At 51.7% G+C, this 21,637-nt stretch overlaps 1 protein-coding gene across 1 annotated transcript; it reads right to left on the bottom strand.

Moving 5' to 3' along the window:
* Positions 1-3,841: 3,841 nt before the first annotated feature.
* On the bottom strand, positions 3,842-19,718 carry Dusp4 (dual specificity phosphatase 4). The gene is made up of 4 exons (XM_052752012.1): positions 18,838-19,718; positions 10,493-10,638; positions 8,858-9,077; positions 3,842-7,587 (listed from the first exon to the last, which is right to left on the bottom strand). The coding sequence occupies exons 1-4, from the start codon at positions 19,268-19,270 to the stop codon at positions 7,190-7,192; spliced, it is 1,197 nt and encodes a 398-aa protein (XP_052607972.1). The 5' UTR covers positions 19,271-19,718; the 3' UTR covers positions 3,842-7,189.
* Positions 19,719-21,637: the final 1,919 nt, after the last annotated feature.

Below are 21,637 nucleotides of genomic sequence, written 5' to 3'. Positions count from 1 at the left end.
CAGAGCCCCAAGCTCAGGATATAGGCTTACAGCTTGATCCACTGTGTGTGGTAGCTTGACAGAAATGGGGGAGGGGAGTGTAATAAGTCACTCTAGGACTGAGGATGAGGAGACTCATGAGTAACGCCCTTGCTGGGCTATCGAGGCCCTGGTTTCTAACCCCCAGGTCTCCAGTAAAAGCCATAGTAGTGTCTGGAATACTAGAGCTCCCAAGAGGAGACTGAGGTCAATCCCCAGAAGCTCACAGGACAGCTCAGTGGGAAAAAACAGACCAGCCTCAAGGGTAGAGACCAACACTTGAGGTTGGCTTCTGTTTCTGTCAAGGTTTCTGTTGCTGTGAAGAGACACCACGACCATGGCCACACTTATAAAAAAAAAAAAAAAAACACTTAATTGGGGCTGGTTTACAGTTCAGAAGTTTAGTCTATTATCATGGCAGGAAGCATGGCAGCGTGCACTCAGACACGGTGCTGGAGGAGGAGCTGAGAGTTCTACATCTGGACTCCAGGCAGCAGGAAGAGACTGCCACGCTGGGGTGGCTTCAGCATCTGAGCCCTCAAAGCCCGCCCCCATAACACTTCAACAACACCACACCTAGTCCAACAAGGCCACGCCTACTCCAACAAGGCCACACCTAATAGTGCCACTCCCAGTGGGCTTATGGGGGCCATTTTATTCAAACCACCACTGCTTCCAATCTTCACATGTAACATCGTGGCACGCACACACATGAATGCATACATACATATATGCACACAGGAGTTTTTAAAACACTTGCTAGACTGGATTTATTTTTTTAAGAGGAAATTATAACCAAAACAAATCCCATGACTGTCGAGAGAAGCATTTTCTTTGCCACCAATTTTGAAAGGGGGTGTGATGGGCTGTGGATTGACCTTACAGCTGTGCACTTCTTTATTACAGCTTGGCGACAGCCCCAGTGTGAACTTGTTTTTAACTTCTGTTGCTTAGAGTGCTTTGCGGTTATGACCCAGTGTGTGAGGTCGAAGCCGGCATGTGTGACTTAGAATGTTTATAAACCTTTATCCTTGGCCTTGTTCACGCCTCTCATTTTATAACACACACCAAAGGAGCACACAGACCTATTTGCAGTAACAAAGGTTATAATGCTAATATAACTGCTTCGGCAGAGTCAGTGGGTACGGAGCAGGTTGGTTTTGTTTCAGTCTGATTTACTAGGGTTCTTGACATTATTTACCTCGCATAGGACTGATTTATACAGAAGGGCTGATCAGCTTTACTTTATAATTCTGCATATAAACAGAGCATCAAGTATAAGGAAAGTGGTGTGCGTCGGGACTGTGGGCTGTGGAGAGGCTGAACATGGAGAAAACCAGGGTGTACCATACACCACTGAACTCTCAGAATCCCGAGGCAAGTTCTGTGAACACTGCTTGCCCCTGCTTCTCTGTTAAGTGTCTGCAAAGGTGGTTTACTAGTTGTACTTGAATGGTGTATGATATGATACAGTGGTACAAATGGCATGCTTTTGGAGTGCCAACGTCTTCAAGCAACTCCACGTTATGGCTGTGCAGTCTGAGGAGTTCCCAGAGACTTGGGTGCTGCAGGGATCCTGACCTACGTCACCAGAAAGAATTGGAAGGCAGGAGAGGGCAGAGCGGGTGGGTGGATGCAGGTTTAAAGAGGCACCCTAAAGACTCCACAAGCTCTTAGGTGACTTGTGGCTTTTGTAACACACTGTTCATGTGATGTTATCTATGTCAATAGCAGAGTTTAGAGACTAAAGAAGCTGGAAACAGCAGTTACTTGGCTTACTCAAAAGAATTTCCTTCCGTAAATGAAAAAGGGAGGTGTTTTATGAGATGCTTTTCAGTTTTATGGATGAGCCGAGTGCTGGTAAACCGTAAGGTCAGAGGAAAGTCGAACACCTTTTGACCTAGGCACGGTGCATTAGCTGTCCTGGTCGTCTTGGTTGCAACATTTCTCCCGAGTATGTAGTTCTTGCTGCACGTGGTCTTGGAGCAGTTTGGTCAGTTGTGTTGAAACTGGAGGCTTTCGGGTGCTAGGGCTCGCTCTGCTTTATTTAAATGCAGATCCAAAGGAGTGAAGGCGCTTCCTTCTGGTCTTCCGCTGCCCTGACTTTCTACCCTGCCTCATTAGAGCAGTGAGAAATGTGGATGGCTGAGGGTGTCTGTCAGGGCGGCCGATTTGCCAAAGCACTACAGGATTAAGATGAGGCCCCAGCTCTGCCGTCTGGAGCTGCAGTCTGGTCCTGCCACTCACTGTCCAGAGGATGTGCCGAGTTACCTCAATTTCTTATCTTTTTTTTCTTCCTAATTCTTTACCAACTCTTTGGAGATTTCATATCGTGCATCCCAATCCCGCTCACTTCCCAGCCCCTCCGTATCTGTCCCACACCCCTGCAGCATGCCCCCCAAATTAATTCAAAACAAAACAAACAAGAAGGCCACCTTGCTCCTCCCATCTTCCCGACACTTCTTCATCCTAGTGACATCAGGACCTGCAGTGTGTCATTCAGTGTCCCCTCTTGTCAGCCACACCCACAAGATGCTCACTGCAGTGAGTCTGGTCCCAGGCCCCTGGCACACCATATGAGCATTCTTTCTATTTCATAGCCCTTAGGAGTTACCTCCGTGGTCTTTTTTATTTAATCGAAAAGGCTGGCTCTGCCCCCCCCCCTTAGCCCCCAGGAAAAAGCCGTTGGCTAGAGAAGGGGTTAGAAGAAAGCGAGTCTATTTAACTGCCTAAGACCCCACCCCAATGTTCTCAGCCAGACTGAAGCCCAGGGTGCTACCGAGATGACAGATTTAAAAAGGAATCAGCCCTCAAATTCTGATGGCTCCTTCCTGACGCTGTGATGTGACCTGTTCCACAGTATACCACAGTATCGTGGGGATGTAGATGTGTCGTTCTGTGTACGGCTAGTACAGCAGAAAAAAGAGACTCAAGACAGCCTACCTGATCCCCTCCCTGGCGTTGTTTCCAGATTTATCCTTCTGAAGGAGACAGGTTCTTCCCCAAATCCTGCTGATGGATTGAGTCAGTTGTTACTTTATAACTTGTTGCTAGCTCTTATCCATGAACATTGTAGATGCTGTTTTCCACAAGCATGTTATCTCTTGTCCATTATATACCTCTTGCCTGTTCCTAAGTTTATTGTAGGTGTTTTATCTTTAAATTGTCACTGTAAAGTGGATCTTGTTTTTGATTTTGTGTCACTCGATATTTCTGTATAGGAAAGGGACTTAATTTTTTTCACAATCTTATAACTGAACTTTACTTGACCATTTCCAGGATGTTAAATAATTGTGAGACAGTGGGAAAGTATTTTGACTATTTAGTTTGCCATTTGGGAAAGCCACCCCAATGGAATCTGATAAAAATGATGTGTGGATCATTTTCCACCACCATGCTTTACACAGTCATTAGCTTATTTTTTCACTCTAGCCTTAACATGCAACCGCTTATTTCTATAGTCCTGACAGACTACGAAGCCACTCAGATCCTTTGTGCCTCCTCGTGTACTAATTCCTTACCCATCCTTGTATTATAACTCTCTATGCTGGTGTCTTCATGCTAACACTGGCCTTTTCCATTGAGCCATCCTAACCATCGGCTCCTACACTCCCTACAGTAGGTCCTTGTGGGAGAGACGCGCTGTCACTTAGCATTGGACCTTTCTGACTGCTAGTGACCAGCCCTCTCTCTGTGACTGCTGTGATCAGCTGGTCTCCACTGCAGGTGCTAAGCACAAATGATTACTTGAGGTCCCGGGTCCTTCCTCCCTTTCCAAGTTCTAACAGCAGGATGCATTCCAATGAGAGTCCACAAAAGCAGAAATGGTTGAAAATGTATTTATTTTTTCTTCAAATGATCTTTTTCAAGCAATAAATAAAAACAGACATGTTGGACTCTTCTAAAAAACAAAAATCCCCTAAACTATGTACATCCTACAGAAATACAGGCATATCAAATGTAGAAATGACACCACTCAGAAAGATGGGCTATTTACACAAGTTAACAAGTATTGCATTGTTACCTTTCTGAAGTCTTTTGGATGATTCATGAGCTCTAAAGGGCAGGGCACTGGAAGGACTCCAAAACAGACACAGACTGGCTCCATCTTTCTCGATGGAGACAAAGTTTACGGGAATACATCAACACCCAGACACTATATTAAGCCCACTCACAATGCTCCGCAAATTGGTTCCCACTCGGGCTCCCCCAAAGAAACCACCTCAGCCCTCAGCCAGCTGTGGAGAGTGGGACAGCTGTAGCTCCTGTTTCACCTCTGTGGGAATTTCACCATCCAGAAGCAATGCATCTCCAAAACTTGGCTGCACACGGAAAGCACTTAGGAACACTGTTAACGTATTGGTGCCTGGGTCCCACCCACGTGAGTCCTGGTTTATTTGGTCAAGGTCACGTGGATATGAGGATTTTAAAGGTTGCCCAGGTGACTATGATGGACAACTAATAACTATTGTATCGTTACCACAGGTTTCCTGTCCCTTCCCCTTGGGATTAACCCCCAATCTTCCCTCCCTCTTCCCACCTTCCCAAGGACTCTCTCAAGTCACTCTCCCAAGTCACTCCTCATGGCTTCCCCAGCCTGACTGAAAGCCAAGCAGAGGTCTCGGGGAGAAGGAAGCTGAGAGCCGCTAGCCACCTGCTCACATGGACTTCAACCTTCAGACTCCCCCACAAACACCCATGGATGAGACAAGACCCCTGGGGAGAACTGGGTGTGTTCCTCATTCTGACCAATACTCAATGGCTTTCTGCCATTCCAAAAATGCCCCATCACCAGAAATCAGTTCATGGACGGGATGCTGTCTTTTGAAACTAACCATTTGGAATGACCCTGGGACAGGGTCTTCATTAGAGCTATTCCAAGCCATCAAAGAGGCCACTGGGGAGAGAATAACAGTTTTTTAAGGTCCCCTCCCTTTTTTTTTTTTTCAATCAAACCAATGTCCTATTTTCTTTCTAAGAGTTCTGGGTCTCATGCTGTTATCAAGTACAAAGAAAATGACTTTATAAATAGCCCCTTGACATTGTCATAGAAGGCTTGAATTAGGAAGCAGGGGACGGACATCTGGAGCTCCCACTGCCTGTGTGGTTGGGATCCAGTCTGGGAACTAGGCCACATTTGGCAAACACACTCATATAAAAAGTGAATGTCGTCTAAAAGCTATCTATCTGCCCCCCAGAAGGCCTTACATTCTTGGAACCCAGGACTTGTCTCGCTATACAACTCATCTAATCTAATCCTTCAGCAAACCTGAAGCAGCTGCCAGGAAGCAGGGGGAAAGGTAGGACCATCCAACTAGGGTCCACCATCTCTGATGGGTCAGCCATCGGGGAGCTCAGCCCCTTCATGCCTTCAGCCAGGCAGCAGCGTCAGGGAAGCAGGGCACCCTCCTTTTTCTACAAACAGGAAGTGAGGACTCCAGACTCACCCGAAGGCAGAGTTTGACACAGGCCACCAATACAGGTCATGCCAACACAGGTTCACAGTTCACAGAAGGAAATGTAATGAACCCGGGCTAGCTGGGATGTTGGATGAGAAAAGAGCATTCCACCGTGATTGTGACATTGAGGCTTGAAGTTATTTATGTGTGATCAAGAATGTTCACTGAGATCTAGACTCTCAAAAGGGGGAGAAACCATGCTCTCGTTCCTGACACGTCTTCAGTGACCTCTAATCTGGCACCCCACACTACTGTTTCCCCAGCACTACAGATGGAACGTGTCCCCTCCCCCACCCCAAGCCTTCCCCACAGAAAACACACTCACTCCTCCAAAGCCATTCCTCCATTTGGAAAGGCTCCTTAAATATGGCCTTAACCCGGTCAGAATCCAAAACGGCTAAGTCACCCAGGATGCATTTCACAGGAGCCGGCAGCCGGTCCCCACCACTGGTACTCTCACCCTTCCATACTTTAAGCAGCCCCGAGTCACGGCCAACACTTATCTTTTTATTCAAGAGGGCTTTTGAAAGTAAGTATTCACTTGTCAAACAGGGATTTAATAACAAGAATTTCTTGGTATACTTCAAGTAAATGCCTAAAACTGAAAACTCCAATTTATCCAAGAGAGAGAGGATGGTACACTTCAACTTTACAAAAGGATTCGTTGTTTTTTTTGTTTTTTTTGTTTTTAGTTCATCTTTAGTGAGCTGGCTTTGATGGGGGCCTCGCCAAATGACTCACTGTAGGAAAATCTGAATGGCACCCAGTTTTCCAGGAGCACCTCTTGAAATATGGCATTTGTCACAGACAATATCCAAATCCTAGCTAGGCAAGCTGGAAGAAAACGCTCTGGCCACCACCAAATGGGTCACTGGAGGGAAGAGCGTGCGTGCCTGGGTCAGTGTGTCCAGGAACCAGCTGTCATAGTGACCAACCACAGACCCTTTTCCTTGCCTATCACCCTGCTTGTTTCTTGGTGGCAATAATGCAGGATGGCGACCAGGTTGAAACCCAGACACCAACCACTCACTTCCTCCTTGCTAGCACGCCTGTGCGTTTCTGTGCTCTACTGTGTGACCCTCAACAGAAATACATTCCAAATCCACATCACCAGGCTCCTGCTCACACACCTTAAAGAAGTTCTCATTCAGCATAAATATTCAGTTGACGACTAATCAGAAGGGAATACTGTGGCCTAGAAGTACCTAGCACAAAATTCCTATGAAGACAGTATTAGAACAAGCGCACAGCCAGCCAGGCACTTCCGGCAAAAACTTGTTTCCTCCTCTCTCCCTCTCTACTTAATAAAATTGGTTGAGCACATTTGCCAGGATCTGTGGACTTCATAACTTCAAGCCTTACTGCTTTAAAAAAAAAAAAAAAAATGAGGTAAATATCTACCTGCAAAGTAAAACCGACACATAAACCAGTCTTCCCTGGCCGCGGACGCTGCCGTTATTGCTCTAGGTTGGAGTGTTTTGTTTGTTTGCTTTTAAGGTGTATTCGAAGTCGTTATTGCCATTCTAGCTGGCCCTGTGGTTGGTTAGCCAAGGAGAAATGGATGAGGACGGAGCGTGGTCACGTGGCCCCCCCACCCCACTGATCAGTCAGTCCCTACTTGCTGCCCACAGTGTGGCTTGTCCAACCCTGGCTGGCGTGGCGGGGGGGGGGGGGTGCCAACCCTGGATGACTTAGTGTTCCCGAGGCTAGCCCTAACAGCTGGGGGACGTGGTGATGGGGCTGTGCAAGTAGGGCAGGCTGCTGGGGGCCGAGTGCACACCCACAGACACCGGGAAGCTGAAGACGAACTGCGACGTGGGCGTGGGCGTGGCCTTGCCCCTCTCCCGCAGGGGCCCCGAAGGGCTGGCCGCCTCCGCCGCGCACGACGACGACGTGGTGGTGGTGAGCACCTGGGATTCGAACTGCAGCAGCTGCCCCATGAAGCTGAAGTTGGGCGAGATGATGCTCCTGCGCTGCTTGACGAACTCGAAGGCTTCCTCCAGCCTCACGCGTTTCTTCATCATCAGGTAGGCCAGGCAGATGGTGGCTGACCTGGAGATGCCCGCCTGGCAGTGAACCAGCACTCGCCCTCGGCAGTCCTTCACGGCATCTGGGGCAGAGAGCATGACACGGTTAGGGCCCTCGGCAGACTTGCAGGCGCCACCACTGGCAGCGCGTGTGGCAGAAGCTAAGACATGGGAGTGGGGAAGACAAGACGGGCCGAAGGATGAGGGGCACTCCTAGGGAAAAGGGGCGGCCGTGCTAGCTAGACTGAGGACCCACTCAGTCTATAGTATTTTCTAGGCTCAACAACAATAAAAGGTATTTTTTTTATTTAGCTATTTATTATAAGCACCAGAGATGGTTTTGAGCCTCCATGTGGGTGCTGGGAGTTGAACTCAGGACTGCTCTGGAAGAACAGTCAGTGCTCTTAACCACTGAGCCATCTCTCCAGCCCCCAATAAAAGGTATTTTTTTTTTTTTTTTTTGGTTTTTCGAGACAGGGTTTCTCTGTGTAGCTTTGCGCCTGTCCTGGAACTCACTTGGTAGCCCAGGCTGGCCTCGAACTCACAGAGATCCGCCTGGCTCTGCCTCCCGAGTGCTGGGATTAAAGGCGTGCGCCACCACCGCCCGGCAATAAAAGGTATTTTTAAAGCGCACACCCAGTCGGGCGGTGGTGGCGCACGCCTTTAATCCCAGCACTCGGGAGGCAGAGCCAGGCGGATCTCTGTGAGTTCCAGGCCAGCCTGGGCTACCAAGTGAGTCCCAGGAAAGGCGCAAAGCTACACAGAGAAACCCTGTCTCGAAAAAAAAAAAAAAAAAAAAACAAAGCTCCTTTCGTCTTCTTCTCCATACAAACGTCTTTACTTTGCACACATGTGGAGCCATGCAACGGGGTGACTGGCTCTTCAGCCGGGCATGGGTAATGGCTCCCAATCCCCACCACACACAAGTCCCCACAGGCAGGCCGGGGGCCTTTCTGGTGAAGGCTGGTATGTTGGTTGGAACCCCCACAGGCTCATGTACTGAGCGCTGCTGGTTGTGCGCCCTGAAACCTCCTGGGAGGGGTGGCCATGCTGAAAAAAAAAATGGGCGAACTAGGGGCGGGCCTTGAGGTCTGAGAACCCGGCCCTACTTCCCATGCTCACTGCTTCCTGACTGCCGGTGTCATGTGACAACTTCATACTCTCCTGGCGCCAGGTCGTCCCCGCTGTGACGGACTATACACCCTCCTTAAGTTGCTTTGTATCACATATTTGGCGATGGCGATGGCGGCAATACAAGGGGACTGTCCTAGCCTGCACGTAATACCTGAAGTCCCCACCCGCCGTTCCCTGGGGTTCCCCCTCCCTACCCTGAGGGTGGGCTGGGCAGCCTACCGATGTACTCGATGGCTTCCATGAACCAGGAGCTGATATCAGCCTTGTGGTTGTCTTCTACGGGGATGCACTTGTACTGGAAATGTCCTTCAAAGTGGTTGGGACAGTCCGAGGAGACATTGAGCAGGGCTGTGATCCCCAGGGCGTCAAGCATGTCTCTGCGGGCAGCATGGTAGGCACTGCCGAGGTAGAGGAAAGGGAGGATCTCCACGGGACCCCCCTGCACCAAAGAGAAACATAAAGAAGACCTCAGTAAAACACGAGCGTCCAGCAACCAGGATGATGGCTGAAGTACTGGAGCTCTAGACAACCCACGGGGCTTCCTGGGGCCTGGGGAAGAAACTTGATGATAGGTAGAGAGCTTTTCTGGCTCTTCCTTCCTGGCCTGGGTTCAGTGGGACTCTAGTGGGCAAGGTATGGTCAAGTCCGCAACACCCCTTCCCGTGACAACTGAGGCAGCACATTCAGCCACACTGGGAGTTTACCCTGTGTAGCTGAAGTTTTCTCCATCCCTGCCTGGCCCACAGTCAGGACAAATCTCCCTCCCCCGCCAGTCCCACAGCCGCTTAGACCCAACCAATTAAACACGCAGAGACTTACATTGCTTACAAACCGTATGACCGTGGCAGGCTTCTTGTTATCTAGTTCTTCTATCTTAAATTAACCCATTTCTATAAATCTATACCTTGCTACATGGCTTGGTACTCATGGCAGTGGCTCCTGACTCAGACTTCCTGTTCCCATAATTCTCTTCTCTGCTTGTCCAGCCTATACTTCCTGCCTGACTACTAACCAATCAGCATTTTATTTATACAGAGCGATATCCACAGCATCCCTGCTAATAGATCATTAAGCCATTGTGTCATGGGGTTTAGGGATCTGTTTGGGCTGCTGTGTCCACAGTTAGCACATCAGAGACAAGATGTCTCAGATAAGGAGAGATCATGGCAGGTGTGATGCCCTAAACACGTGGTAAGATTTATGGGCAGAAATGGTGGACTCCATCTGACTGAAGGGTGGATGGGCATGGGCTTGAAGGAAGTGAAATGGCTCAAGCTGACTTTTTTTTAGGAGCAAGACTGGCACTCTGAGTCCACTGGTATTTTATAACTTGCTGGTAAATGAGGGAGAGCCTGGCTATCATGGGAGCCCAGCAATTATCCCAAGGCCTCATCCTTTCCAGAATGATATTCTCAAGATCCCTCTAAGATGGGCCCAAGTAGGCCTTTCCTCTTGTCCAGCTCATACTTCTGGGGTCTAGAAGCCAGACATGCTGGGTACATGCCTATAATCCCAGTACCAGGGAGCTGGAGCACAATAATAATTCCAAAGGTAGCCTGAGCTACAAAGGGAGACCCTGTCTCAAAACAAAAACAAAACAAAATAGAGGCTAAACCAGAAGTATCTTTTTTTTTTTCTTCTTAACTGGGGATAATAAGAGAGAGAGAAGAAATGATTCCTAGCAATAAATACACCTGACCTAGAACCCCACCATGATACTCAGGGTTCACCATGCTGTCTTCAAATCAAGAAGTTGTGTTTGAAGCTTGAAACTCAGAACTCTCAAAAGAAAGTTCCTTCATGTTCTCCTGCACTGCCTGACTTGAACTCTGCCCAGGGTCTCACTACACCTACCTGGTCGTGTAGTGGGGTCCCACAGGAGCTGCAGCCCAGGTCCAAGGACTCAGTGGCACTAGGGGGCACAGGTGGTGGGATGGCTGCCAGGGTCTTGGTTTTGGAGCAGAACTCTGGGTACTCGGAAGAAAACCTCTCGTAGCCACCTTTAAAGGAGAAAAGTGGTTCAGGTTAGTGGAGCCAGAGCCAGTAGGTAGCAAGAACAAGGAGAACGGTTGGCTCGGCGTGTGCCACCAGGTGGCGCTGTGGGTCTAGAGATAACGGCTGCAGAGCATTTCTCAAAGAGGTTTGTTTGGTCAGAGGACCATAAATATGGAGGATGGAAGGATGCTGGGGATTTCGTTAATGCTTTATGGACAGAGCCTTCAATTTGAGATTAAAAATACACAAAGGAAGATGTACAACGATACGCCAGAGGGACTTTCTAGAGTACCACGTACAACGAGGGACCCATGAACACTTAGGAGGCAGACAGCCAGTGAGTGGTGCCCTGCCTGGGTGAGGATTCCCATCTGGTATCACCAGCGTCAGCCCTTTCTGATGTGAGAAGGAATGGGGGCGGGGGAGGGGGGGTGTTGAGGGGAGCGACTAAAAATAACTTGACACAAGCCCTTCTGAGTCTCCTCAGAGTCGGAGCAGATACCAACTGCGCTGTCTCTACCAAAAGGGCCACAAACAAAAGGAAAACACGTTTCCATCACACAACCCCCCCCCCCCCCTCTGCTACACAGGTGAGGGGCAAGAAAGGATTTTTCTGACCCGAGTGTGGACGAACCATGCAAAGTTTATCGAGGCATCTTCTGCAGAAGGAAAGGTTTTGTAACAAAAAGATAGCACCAGTTATCTGGGACAGCTGGGGGCTGTCCCACAAGAGCCTGGGGGCAGGCGTAGGTTAGAACAAAGTGTAGCTCTCATGTTCTAGTGACCTCCAGGACCAGAAACTATACCACTTCAATACAGCCTGCATGTCGGGACAGACCCATACAACCGGCTGCAATGGTAGGTGGTCACACAGTGGTTAGCTCCTTCCCTGTGCCTGGCCCTGCTGGAAGAAGGCACCTCTGGCATTATGTCCTCCAGCTGTTGACAGTGACTACCCATGGGCTGGCATGTGACACAGTTAGTCAAATGCTTGGCTCCTAAATTCCAACCCTAGAAAACTGCTTCCTGCTGCTTCTGAGAGAAAGGAGAACTCTCTGAGCCACATCACAAGGGTTTCAGAAGCAGGGCACCCATTTTTTCCCTCTCTGACCGGAGGCTCTGGCTTGCCCTCTGCTCACTCCCTCCGGATATAAAAGGATATCTCTGTGGTCGGAGTTCTTCCTGCTGAGTCACGGTGACCAGCCTCCAGAGGGGGAAGCCTGCAAACCTGCTTCTGCCAGCTAAGAATGTGCTGGTGGCCTCAGTGGCCATAGCACCCAAGAGGCAGGGCACCCTCCCCCTCCCATCAGAAACCCTTCATCTTAAAGTAACCCAGACGGAGTAGAGATGAGAATCTGAGGTCTGTCACCAAAGGCCCTTGGTCTCTGCCAAGAAACGTAGGCCCATGCCCCCCGCCCCATTAGGGAGAGAAGATTGGCTAAACACCTCCATTAATAAAGGCCATTTATCCCTCTGTGTACTTCTCTAAGACTTCAAGTTAACGATCCCTTTGTCTATTAACATCCATTTAAGCAATTAAAAAAAATTATTTTTTAAAGAGTGAAGTTACCAACGGTTCCTGGCAAAAAACTTCCCACCCAGTAGACAGGCTCGTCCAGCCTCAACTAAAAATAAAGGGTGGGTCTGCCCACTGGAACCCAGATCCCAAGGCTCAATAGCAGGACCCTCCAGATGGCACTCCCCATCATGAAAAGGGTACAGGGTCCGGCCAGCCTGAAGATCCAGAAAGGACACAGGTTCTGCAGACAGGTACCTACATCTGCTGTGCACCCTGCTACCGGCCATCCTCTAACCTGCCCGGGCCTCCCCGCTCCGAGTCAGTAAGAAGTGATTATTAATCTCCCCCGGCAGGAAGTTTCTGGCACACGGATTTTGCCTGCCTGGCAGAGGCACCTTGGGAGAGGAGCTGCTGGCTTTGGGGAGCTGTGGGCTGTTTGCGGACAGAGTGAGGGCTGTGCAGAAGGGCAAGTCCAAGTGAGTTATCGCTTCCCAGGAGGAAGAAACCATGAAGTCCTTGCCTCCCGTGGCCATGCCTGTTAAGCCTTTTGGACGACACCTGAATTCCTAAAAACTGGATACTCCGAACAAGGGGTACACATCCTATGTGCCAAGCGGCCCTGTGGAGACCATGAAGAGCTCCAGGGTTACACATAGAAGAGACAAGAAAGCCACCTGGGAAGGTTTAGGGCAGGGGCCATCCTTAATGCCAGACTTATCAGGAGCCTTTGCTGTCCATTCGCACTGGCTTTTTTCCCTTGGGAACTCTGCTGGCTACCCCAGGTGGGCTATAAGACTTCTCACGTACACACAAAGAGATCCAAAAGAGTACTTAGTGCTGACACCTTTGCTCCTGGCCCAGACAAGACCCAGGTGTTTCCGGTGAGCATTAGAGAAAAACGATCCACACTTCAAAGAAGCAAAACTTGAGTTAGCAGAATGTGTTGCATTTTTAAAGTGTGTCAGTTTATGGAATGTCCACCGGGGTACATTGTAACCCTCTTCTTGATCACGATGTAAATTTAACGGCTCTGGTTTTATTGGGACAGGGTCCCACTCTGTAAGCCCAGGCTGGTCTCGAACTCACGGCAACCTTCCTGCCTCAGACTTCCCACTCCCCAAGTGCTGGGATTACATATATGAGCCACCATCCCCAGAGCAGTGTTATTTCTTACAGTGTGTAGGGAAAGAAGTCTGAAAACATTTTCCCCGTCAGGCCCTCTTAGAGAACCCCATCTTAGTACAAGTACCATATGGCCACTATCTTGTAAAGAGCCAGTTTTACCCGAAACTGACTCCACCATACACAAAAGGGCCAGGCTTTCCTTTCCCTACACCTCCTGCACACATCCTCAGAAAGCAGAAGCCAAGCATGATGCCTAGTCAGTCTGGCCATCTCTGAAGCATTGGGCATCTGCTGAATAAAATTTCATAACATATGCCAACGAATTTCAACCTGTTTTTCCTGTGTCCTGTTGAATGTAACTGCCTCACAGATGTCTTAAAGGTCTTTATTTAAGGAGTATACTTCCTAAGGCTGGGGGGTGTAGTTCAGTGGCGGAGTGCTTACTAAGCACATGTGAAATAACAGGTTGGTTCCTAGCACTGAGGGGGGCAAAAAATCAAATAAAGAACTTATTTCCCCTGCTTATTATCTTTCAACCTGTAAATCAGGAATGGAGAATTAGGCATGGCCCTCCACAGGGCTTGCTTGAGTTAGCCCCATGGCCTTCCTAACTAATTCTTTCACACTCATAGCAAGCATTTCAGAGTATAAATCATGAACACAAGGGCCTCCGAGCCATAAATTCTCCACTCTAGTTGGCTGCCGGGCTCTGCAGAAATGGAGCTAATACACGTGGAAGTGCTTTGTAAGGGCCAGCTGACGGGTGCTGGTAATACCACCATAATCGGGGTCCTAGAGGGGCGTGGCTGTGGTGCTGACTATGGCCGTGGATCTTTATGAGGCTGCCACTTTTTCCTATCATCCTGCCAATCAATATTCAGAATACCACCTGAGCTCCCGTCTTGCTCTGGCCCAGAAAGGAAGTCTAGGTTGTCTCAAGGTCATGTGCCTTTGGGAACCTCACTTTAACTGAGCAGTCTTCAGACGATCCCTGCCGACATGGGCTTCTGACCTTGTGGTTCCCAATTCAGAGAGCCTGTCCTTCCCAGGCCAGCTGGCTGAACCCCCTAAGGCCTCGCTTGGGAGATAGCTCTTCCCTGCAGTCCTTCCCTGTCCTCCCACACTATCTGCTACGTCCAGCAGGCTGGCCTGTTACAGAGCGACTTGTCTTCCGGCCATGTTCCCTCTGCCAGGAACTCTCTCAGGAAGGAAAATAGCTATCCCCTTTTGCAGGTTCTGAGTGTCTAAAGGAACTTCTTGGCTCTTTAAGGACTACCTTTTCCTACAAGATAAGAAGCTCTGATGAGCTTAAGAATCAAGGAGAGCCAGGCAGTGGTGGCGCACACCTTTAATCCCAGCACTTGGGAGGCAGAGCCAGGCGGATCTCTGTGAGTTTCAAGGCCAGCCTGGGCTACAGAGTGAGATCCAGGACAGGCACCAAAACTATACAGAGAAACCCTGTCTCGAAAAAAAACAAAAGAATCAAGGAGAAGCTCATGGTCACCTCTGTCCGTCTTTAGTTACTTTTGTTGGCTGCAAACATCCAGCTCACCTGCAAGTCATTTGTGCTGTGTAGTCAATGCCATTGAGTCTTGGAATTCTTGCTTAAGTCCTATCAGTCTTATAATTCTAACACTCCCCCATCTTTTCCTCTCTGGGACACTGTGTTATATTTACAAACAGAAAAGGCCAGTCATTCTCTGTCTGGGACACATAGGCAAAACCCTGTGCTATGCCCTGGGGCGGGGGCACTGAGGAAGCTGGAGAAAGAGGCGAGCAGGGCACCAGCAGAGGTCCTGGATGATCGGCAGCCCCTCCCTCCCTTCCCTCCCCCGCCTCAAGTCAAGGGTCAAGACAAAGACCTGAGAGCAGGTGAGTTTTAACCAAGAGGGAAAAGTAGAATGTCTAGATGACTATCCCAGTTGCTCAAAACAGCCCCCTGGAGAATTTTTCAATGAGGTTTGAATAAGAACTGAGATCACGAGGTAAATTCTGGAGGGGAGGAAAGATGAAACTGTTCGAAGAAGATCTGTCCCGTGTGTGGAGCAGGCTGGTCAAGAATTTGTAATTCAGTTGCCTCGGCCTCAGGTTACCGAAATCATAGGCACTCACCATACCAGGCTAAAATCAGTGTGTATGTGTGTGTGTGTGTGTGTGTGTGTGTGTGTGTGTGTGTGTGTGTAACAGATGAATGACTGTGTCATTGAGAGTACTGGCAGTAAAGAATTATTACTATTAGGGTAAGAAATTTCTTTCGTCTTTTAAAAGCCAGGCTTTCTAAAACTCCAACCTAAACATTTATGGAGGGGGAGAATCTGAAAGAGATATACTGAGATTAAAAAAAAAAAAATCTGAAAAACAAAAGTTTTAGAAACTGTCCCTAAAATGCCTTACAGGATTTTTAAGTAAGTACTCCTCATGACTTTTATTAGCAAAAAGGAAACAAAAGATTCTAGTTAACTGCTTTTAGCAAAACTTGATCAATAGCAGCAAATGGACAAGACTAACAATACTTCAACGAAGTTTAATGCCTGCTTTTAAGCAACCTTGTTTTTGTGAAAAGCCACAGTTAACTACTGACAAAAGGTAGCCAATCATCCTTTTAAGTGACCAAAATAAATAGGAAAACTGAGATTTCTTTTAACGCCAACTAACTAGGGGTTGGGGGGAAGGTAGGGAGTGGGGGTAGGGGAAGGTGGGGGGTGAGGGTGGACCACGACAAATTGATCGATTGATTGCTTAGGCCAGGAAGGACATCATTTCTGAAACTGTTGTTTTGTCTTCCCAGGGATGGTAGGCACCCACCACCATGTCTCCCTCCCACTTACCCACTGTCTGCCCCCACACTCCACCAGCAGGAGGCAGCCCTGATAGACCAGATGAGCCAAATTACCCCTTTGATAACTAAGAACAAACCTACCCAGCTTCCTATCAGGTCTCTGAGCCGCGATTCTCTCCCCCCAAGCCTCATCTTCCAAGCAGCCCCCCCCCCCCCGTGTGTGTGTGTGTGTGTGTGTGTGTGTGTGTGTGTGTGTGTGTTAGTTCCCATGACTGCTCCTTGCTCCTTCCTACAGCAGACATTTTCTTGCTGCCCTCTCTACCAAGGCGGGTCAACAGCTGGCAGAGAGAAGGGACTAGGTTGTGGCTCAGTACGTACGTTGACATAAAACTAAGGCTGGCAGACAGATGTTGTTACCTCTACAGAGCAAGGGGCACCCCCCCAACTCTCTCATTTTAGGCTCTTGCTCCCAAGGGCAGCATGTTGAACTTTTAGCTAGGGGTGGTGGTGAAGTTGGGGTAGCAGCTGTTCCCAAACAGATGAAAACAGAGCAGTCCAGGCCTGTGGCCAGGGCTAGAGGAGCGCTACCTCAGAGGACTGGGAAGTGGCCTTTGGATTTTGAGGGGCAAGGGGTGATCCTCCCTGCCCATAAGGGCAGACGACACGGGAAGGAGGTGGGAAGGCAGAGAGATCAGTCAAGCCTCGCTTGAAGGAAATGTCTTTCTGTGGGCCAGGCTTCTGGCCACCCATTAGGGAGGGGACTGTCATTTCGCCCAGAGGCCACCTGTCCGGCCAGTCTTACGTCAATATTTGCCCTGAAGCGTTTCTCAGAACTGGTCTGGCCTCCGGGTCTCCGGATCCGAATCAGGACCGGTAGAGCGCCGCGAGCCATGAGATTTAACCTTAAAAATATGCTTCCCTTTCCTAGGCGCCACGTCCGGGAGCCTGCGCCCCGGAAGGAAGCCTTAAAGGGCTCAGGGCGAAGGCCCACAGCTGCCGCTCCAGGGCGGTCCCCTCCGGATTTCTTCCAGGAAGAAAAACAAAACAATCTCTGACTCCACGTGGGGCTTAGATGCTTCCAAAGCCAGAGTAGAAAGGCATTGCCCCGGCTCTCTCTCTCTCTCTCCCTCTCTCCAAGGGCTGAGGAACCGAGGACAGCCCAGGCTCCCCCAGGGTACCTTCACCCCTACACAGTTTCACCTCTCCCACCCTCATGATCTCGATCTGGGGAGAGCGGGCAGACGGAAACAATAGCACAGACGCGCAGCCTGGGGTCCAAGTAGGACCTCGGAGGGCACGGGACCTGCGCCTGACCCGGGGCTGCGGGTACCGCGTGGGGCTCGGCTCGGACCGCTGGGCGGTCGCGGGATCCGGGACCAGCTTTCCGGCAGTCGCTCCTAAAACGCTTTAGGGCGAAGGCTGAGAGACTAGGACTCGCCTGGCGGAGCCAAAGGCGGCCCTCGCGGAAAAAGAAAGAAAAGTCAGCAAAATCGCCTTAGCAGTTCAGCCTCAGGTCAACAGCAGCGTTTCCCCAGCAGCTGACGGGTCAAATGGTCAGGAAACAACTGCGGAGAACAAAGCCCCCCGCTGTTCCGCCGGGCCAGCCCCGCTCGCCCGCACCCCAGCCGCTTCCCGGTGCTTTTCCGAAAAGCTTTCTCCCCCGGCCTCCCTTCCTTGCGGTGGACAGATTCCGAGAGGAAAAGTCTAGAAGAGGGGACGAAGAGGGGACGAAGAGCCACGACAGGGCAAAGGGGCGGCTCTCGGAAGGCGGGGATCCGAAATACCTCCCGGGTTCCAAAGCGAAGACCCGACCCCGTGCGAAAGAATGCGCGGAATGCGGCGGCCGGAGGTAGGGGCGCAGCGCGGCAGGGGGCGCCCGACCCCCGCGCTCTCCGCCCGGTTCCGCAGCCCCAGGCCCGCACTGCCGCCGGGCTAGCAGGTGCGGCGAGCCACCGGTCCCCTTCTCCAGCGACTTGGGATAGTGTGCGATCTTTTTTTTGGGGGGGGGGGGTGTCTGACCTCTCAATTTGACAGACCACCTTCTCTCCGGCCGCCTATGGAGGCCAGGGTTCGCTTCAAGCAGGCACGCGCCGCCAGCAGAGTCGAGAATGGTGTGTGAACAAAAGGTGGTAATTCTCCGCTGCCGGGATTAGCAAGGGGAGGCGCGGTTCGGCCTGGTGTCCCCCGATACAACATGCTCCAGCCTCCCTGCTCCAGGAGCCTAGGTCTAGCCCAGGGCAGGAGGAGTTGGCCGACTTGCAGAAAAGCTGAGTTGGGGCAGCGAGAGACACGAGATAACGTTCCCGAGATCTGCAACCCAATTCTCCTCCCTGCGTGTACCAAAGGCAGGATTGTGTACGAACTCTCGAGGCAGATCCCACCTCGGCGTTCACCTTCCTTCACTCCTCTCTAGGGTTCTCGGGGTCACACCGAACCAACAGGCCTCTCTTGTCCCTGTGGGACTTCAGAGCGCGTTCTCAGCCCTCGAAGCTGGGCTGAGCAGAGAAATCGCGGCCAGCACAGCACCCAGGCCAGAACCGTTCTTGTCAACAAACACGGTTAAACTCCCGGAAGCATGCGGGTTGCAGGTGACTGGAGAAACACGCCAGCACGCCCCCCCCCACCCCAGACTTGGGCTCAAAACCATGCACACCGACACGCACGGGAACTCCCCGCAGCCCCAAGTCACTCGGGTACTTCTTCCCATGCCCGGCGGAGCGCAGGCCGCCAAGTCCCTTACACACCTACCCATCAGCTCGCGCCCCGGGCGCCCACGTTTACCTTTCAGCAGACAGATGTCTGTGCGCTCGGCGTTACGGCGCAGCGCCTGCACGACCAGCGACACGGTGCTGTCCTCGCGAAGGCTCTCGGCGCGCGGGCTGCGCTCGTCGTAGACGATGACGGCCGAGTAGAGGCCAGAGCGCAGGCGGGCGCGCACTTCTTCCTCGGCCGGCAGAATCTGCTCCAGGCTCACGGAGCCCTTGGCCCTCCGCCTCACGATGGTATTGCAGCGCACGTTAACCGAGCCTCGGATGTAGCCCGCGCTGTGAGCCAGGAACGGTCTGCAGTCCAGCAGCAGGCACTTGCCGCTGCTCAGCAGCCCCAGGGCGCCGTGGCTGCCGCTGCCGCCCGCGCCGCCGCCGTTCTCATCGCGGTTCATGAGCCTTTTGAGCACGCTGCAGTCCATCTCCCGCAGTTCCTCCATCGTCACCATGTCGCCGGGAACCGCAGCAGCAGCTGGGGAGCTGGGGAAGGAAGGCCAAGGGCACCCAGGCCAACCAGGCTACAAGAAGGAGCGGGCGAGGGCTAAGAGGGCGCCTGTCGAAGTGGCCACAAACTTGGCCCCAGCCTCCTCTTCTCCCCACACCCCTTCCTTCCTCTCCTCCCGCAGCCTCGACGTTACATAGCAGTCCGAGCCTTCTCCGGCTCCAAAGCAGGCAGGCGCGCGGCCCCCCGGGGAAAGTGGCCGAGGAGGGGAGTGTGTTTACGGGAGAGAGGGTTCCCCTCGGTTTGTTGCCTCTAGTGTGTTTTGCTAGCTGGGCTGCTCCTGCCGCCACCCGCTCGGGCGCCGCCGTTCCACGCAACACCCCGCCGGAGCTGCGCGCACTGCCCCAGCCAGAGTTGCCTCCTCGGCTTAGAGATTTATTAATGCTCGCCGGCTCTCCCGGGGGAGGGAAGAGTCATTACTACCCTCTCCAGGCCCCGCCCCCCCCCGGGCGAGCTCCCCGCCCCGCCCCGCCCCCACCCCCGCTCGTGAATGGAGCGCCGGCCCCCTTCGCACCCAGTCACGGGAACCCGACGTCACAAAGAGAGGAGTAAACAGGGCGCCCGGTGCTCGCTGCCAGGCCCATTCATAAAACTGAGACCTAGAGGAAAAAGGAGGCAGCCTCCGACCCGCCAGCGAGCCGGCAGCTCCCGGACTTTGTGAATGGCGCTGCGGCGCGTCTCCCTGCCCTTCCTTAGCCCTGGAGCGCGGCGTCCGCGCAGAGATAGTAGCGGGTGGCGACGCCGGCCTAACCCAGGCCTGGGCTCTCGGCTCGGCGGTCTTCGGCCTCTGCGAGCTCCTCCCCCGCGAGTCTTCTAGCTCTCGCTCCCGCAGCTCCGTGGACCCCAGCGCGTTGCGGCTGCCGCTCCGCAGAGCTCGGGACCTCTTCTGGCCGGACTGAAACTGGCTCTTCGGGTCCTGCCGGTTGTGCTTTGTTTTGTTTTGTTTTTTATTATTCCAAACCCCTCCCCCCAGACGTTGGTTTTATATACATTAGCGTGATCGATTTCCATCCTGACCCATTATAGCAGCTTTATAGCTTCCCGTGGAACGTGGGCAAACCCCGACTTCTCTTAGAAGATGAAAGGGAAGGCCCTCGCGCCAAAGCCCAGTAACAAAAGAGAAGTGTGGAGTTTGTTACTTTACAACCCAGAGGGGGCGTTAATTAGCCGAATGGTATGCCTATGCTGGAGAACTGGGCCGCACTCCGGCCCAAGCTTCCTATAACATGTTTATTTAGCTGTGGTTGGGGAGGGGAGAATACCCCGACGTTTTCTGCTTGGGGCGGGGGGAGTCCTCACCTCCCTCTTAGTCACACGCGAACTGTCCTCTCAGGAAATGACTATTAGGGTCCACATTTGGTGCTTAAGCAAGATACTGAAAAGTGTCCATACGAAGACCGACCTTTTGAGCAAATTTAGTAAGCCTGGGAGGCAATTCGAGTTTCTCCATCCCTCTTTCTAGGTCACGTAGTACCCGCACCCTGATTTTACTTTGCCAGAGGCATTTAATTTCCCAAGGGCTTGCTTTTGGCAAGAGGGGAGGTTATGCGCGCACGCGGTGGGGACCTTCCAGAAGCCAAAAATTATTCTGCCGAGATCTTGCCAAGTCTTGTTAGCAAGAATTAATCACCGAACGAGGGAATTACGGGGTTCGCTCGCGGCCTTGGTGGCGGCGAGGTCGAGTATTCCATTTCAGGTCGCGGGTGGAAGAGGGCCGCCGAACCCCCAGGGTCCTTCCTGCCCAGTGCAACCCTCTTCTCCTGGCCCTCTGCCTTGTTCCCTGCGGAGCGGCTCTCCCGAGCTCACCTCCAGCCCCCATCACCGGTTCCAAGGCCTTCTTCTACCTGCTCTCCATTCCTCGTGCGCTCTGAAGTCCCCAACACCCCGATTTGGGTCCAGTGGGCTGTGTGGGGGCGCTGATCATCCGTGGAGATCTTTCCATTTTTGCCTCGGGTTCCAAAATGGCACTGCAATGTTCCTCCTGCCTTACATTTTTAATTTTGTTCGTGGATTTTTTTTTGTCAGTTTAAAAGATAAATTATTACATGTGGATTAATTTGTTGTTGACGTTTTTAGTGACCCCCATCGCGCCTTAAATTTTGGCGCCTGGAGTGCGTGATCACACTAATCCGGGCTCCGGAAGGAGCCGCAACAGCAGACTGACGCAAGCTGCCTGGGGCAGGGTGTGGGACACCGGTCACTCTGGCTGGGAGGGCAGCAAGGGCGCGCGGCACCAGTGAGGAGGGCAAAGGGAGCTTGGTCCTGTTTCTCTTGCTGCGCGGGGGTGGGGGAGTGGGACTGTGAGGACATCTCA

This window comes from Peromyscus californicus, unplaced genomic scaffold (assembly GCF_007827085.1).
Source record: "Peromyscus californicus insignis strain IS unplaced genomic scaffold, ASM782708v3 Scaffold_23__1_contigs__length_62951481, whole genome shotgun sequence".
Lineage (NCBI taxonomy): Eukaryota > Metazoa > Chordata > Mammalia > Rodentia > Cricetidae > Peromyscus > Peromyscus californicus.
The sequence above is the reverse complement of the archived record's forward strand: the minus strand, read 5'-3'. Positions and strand labels throughout refer to the sequence as shown.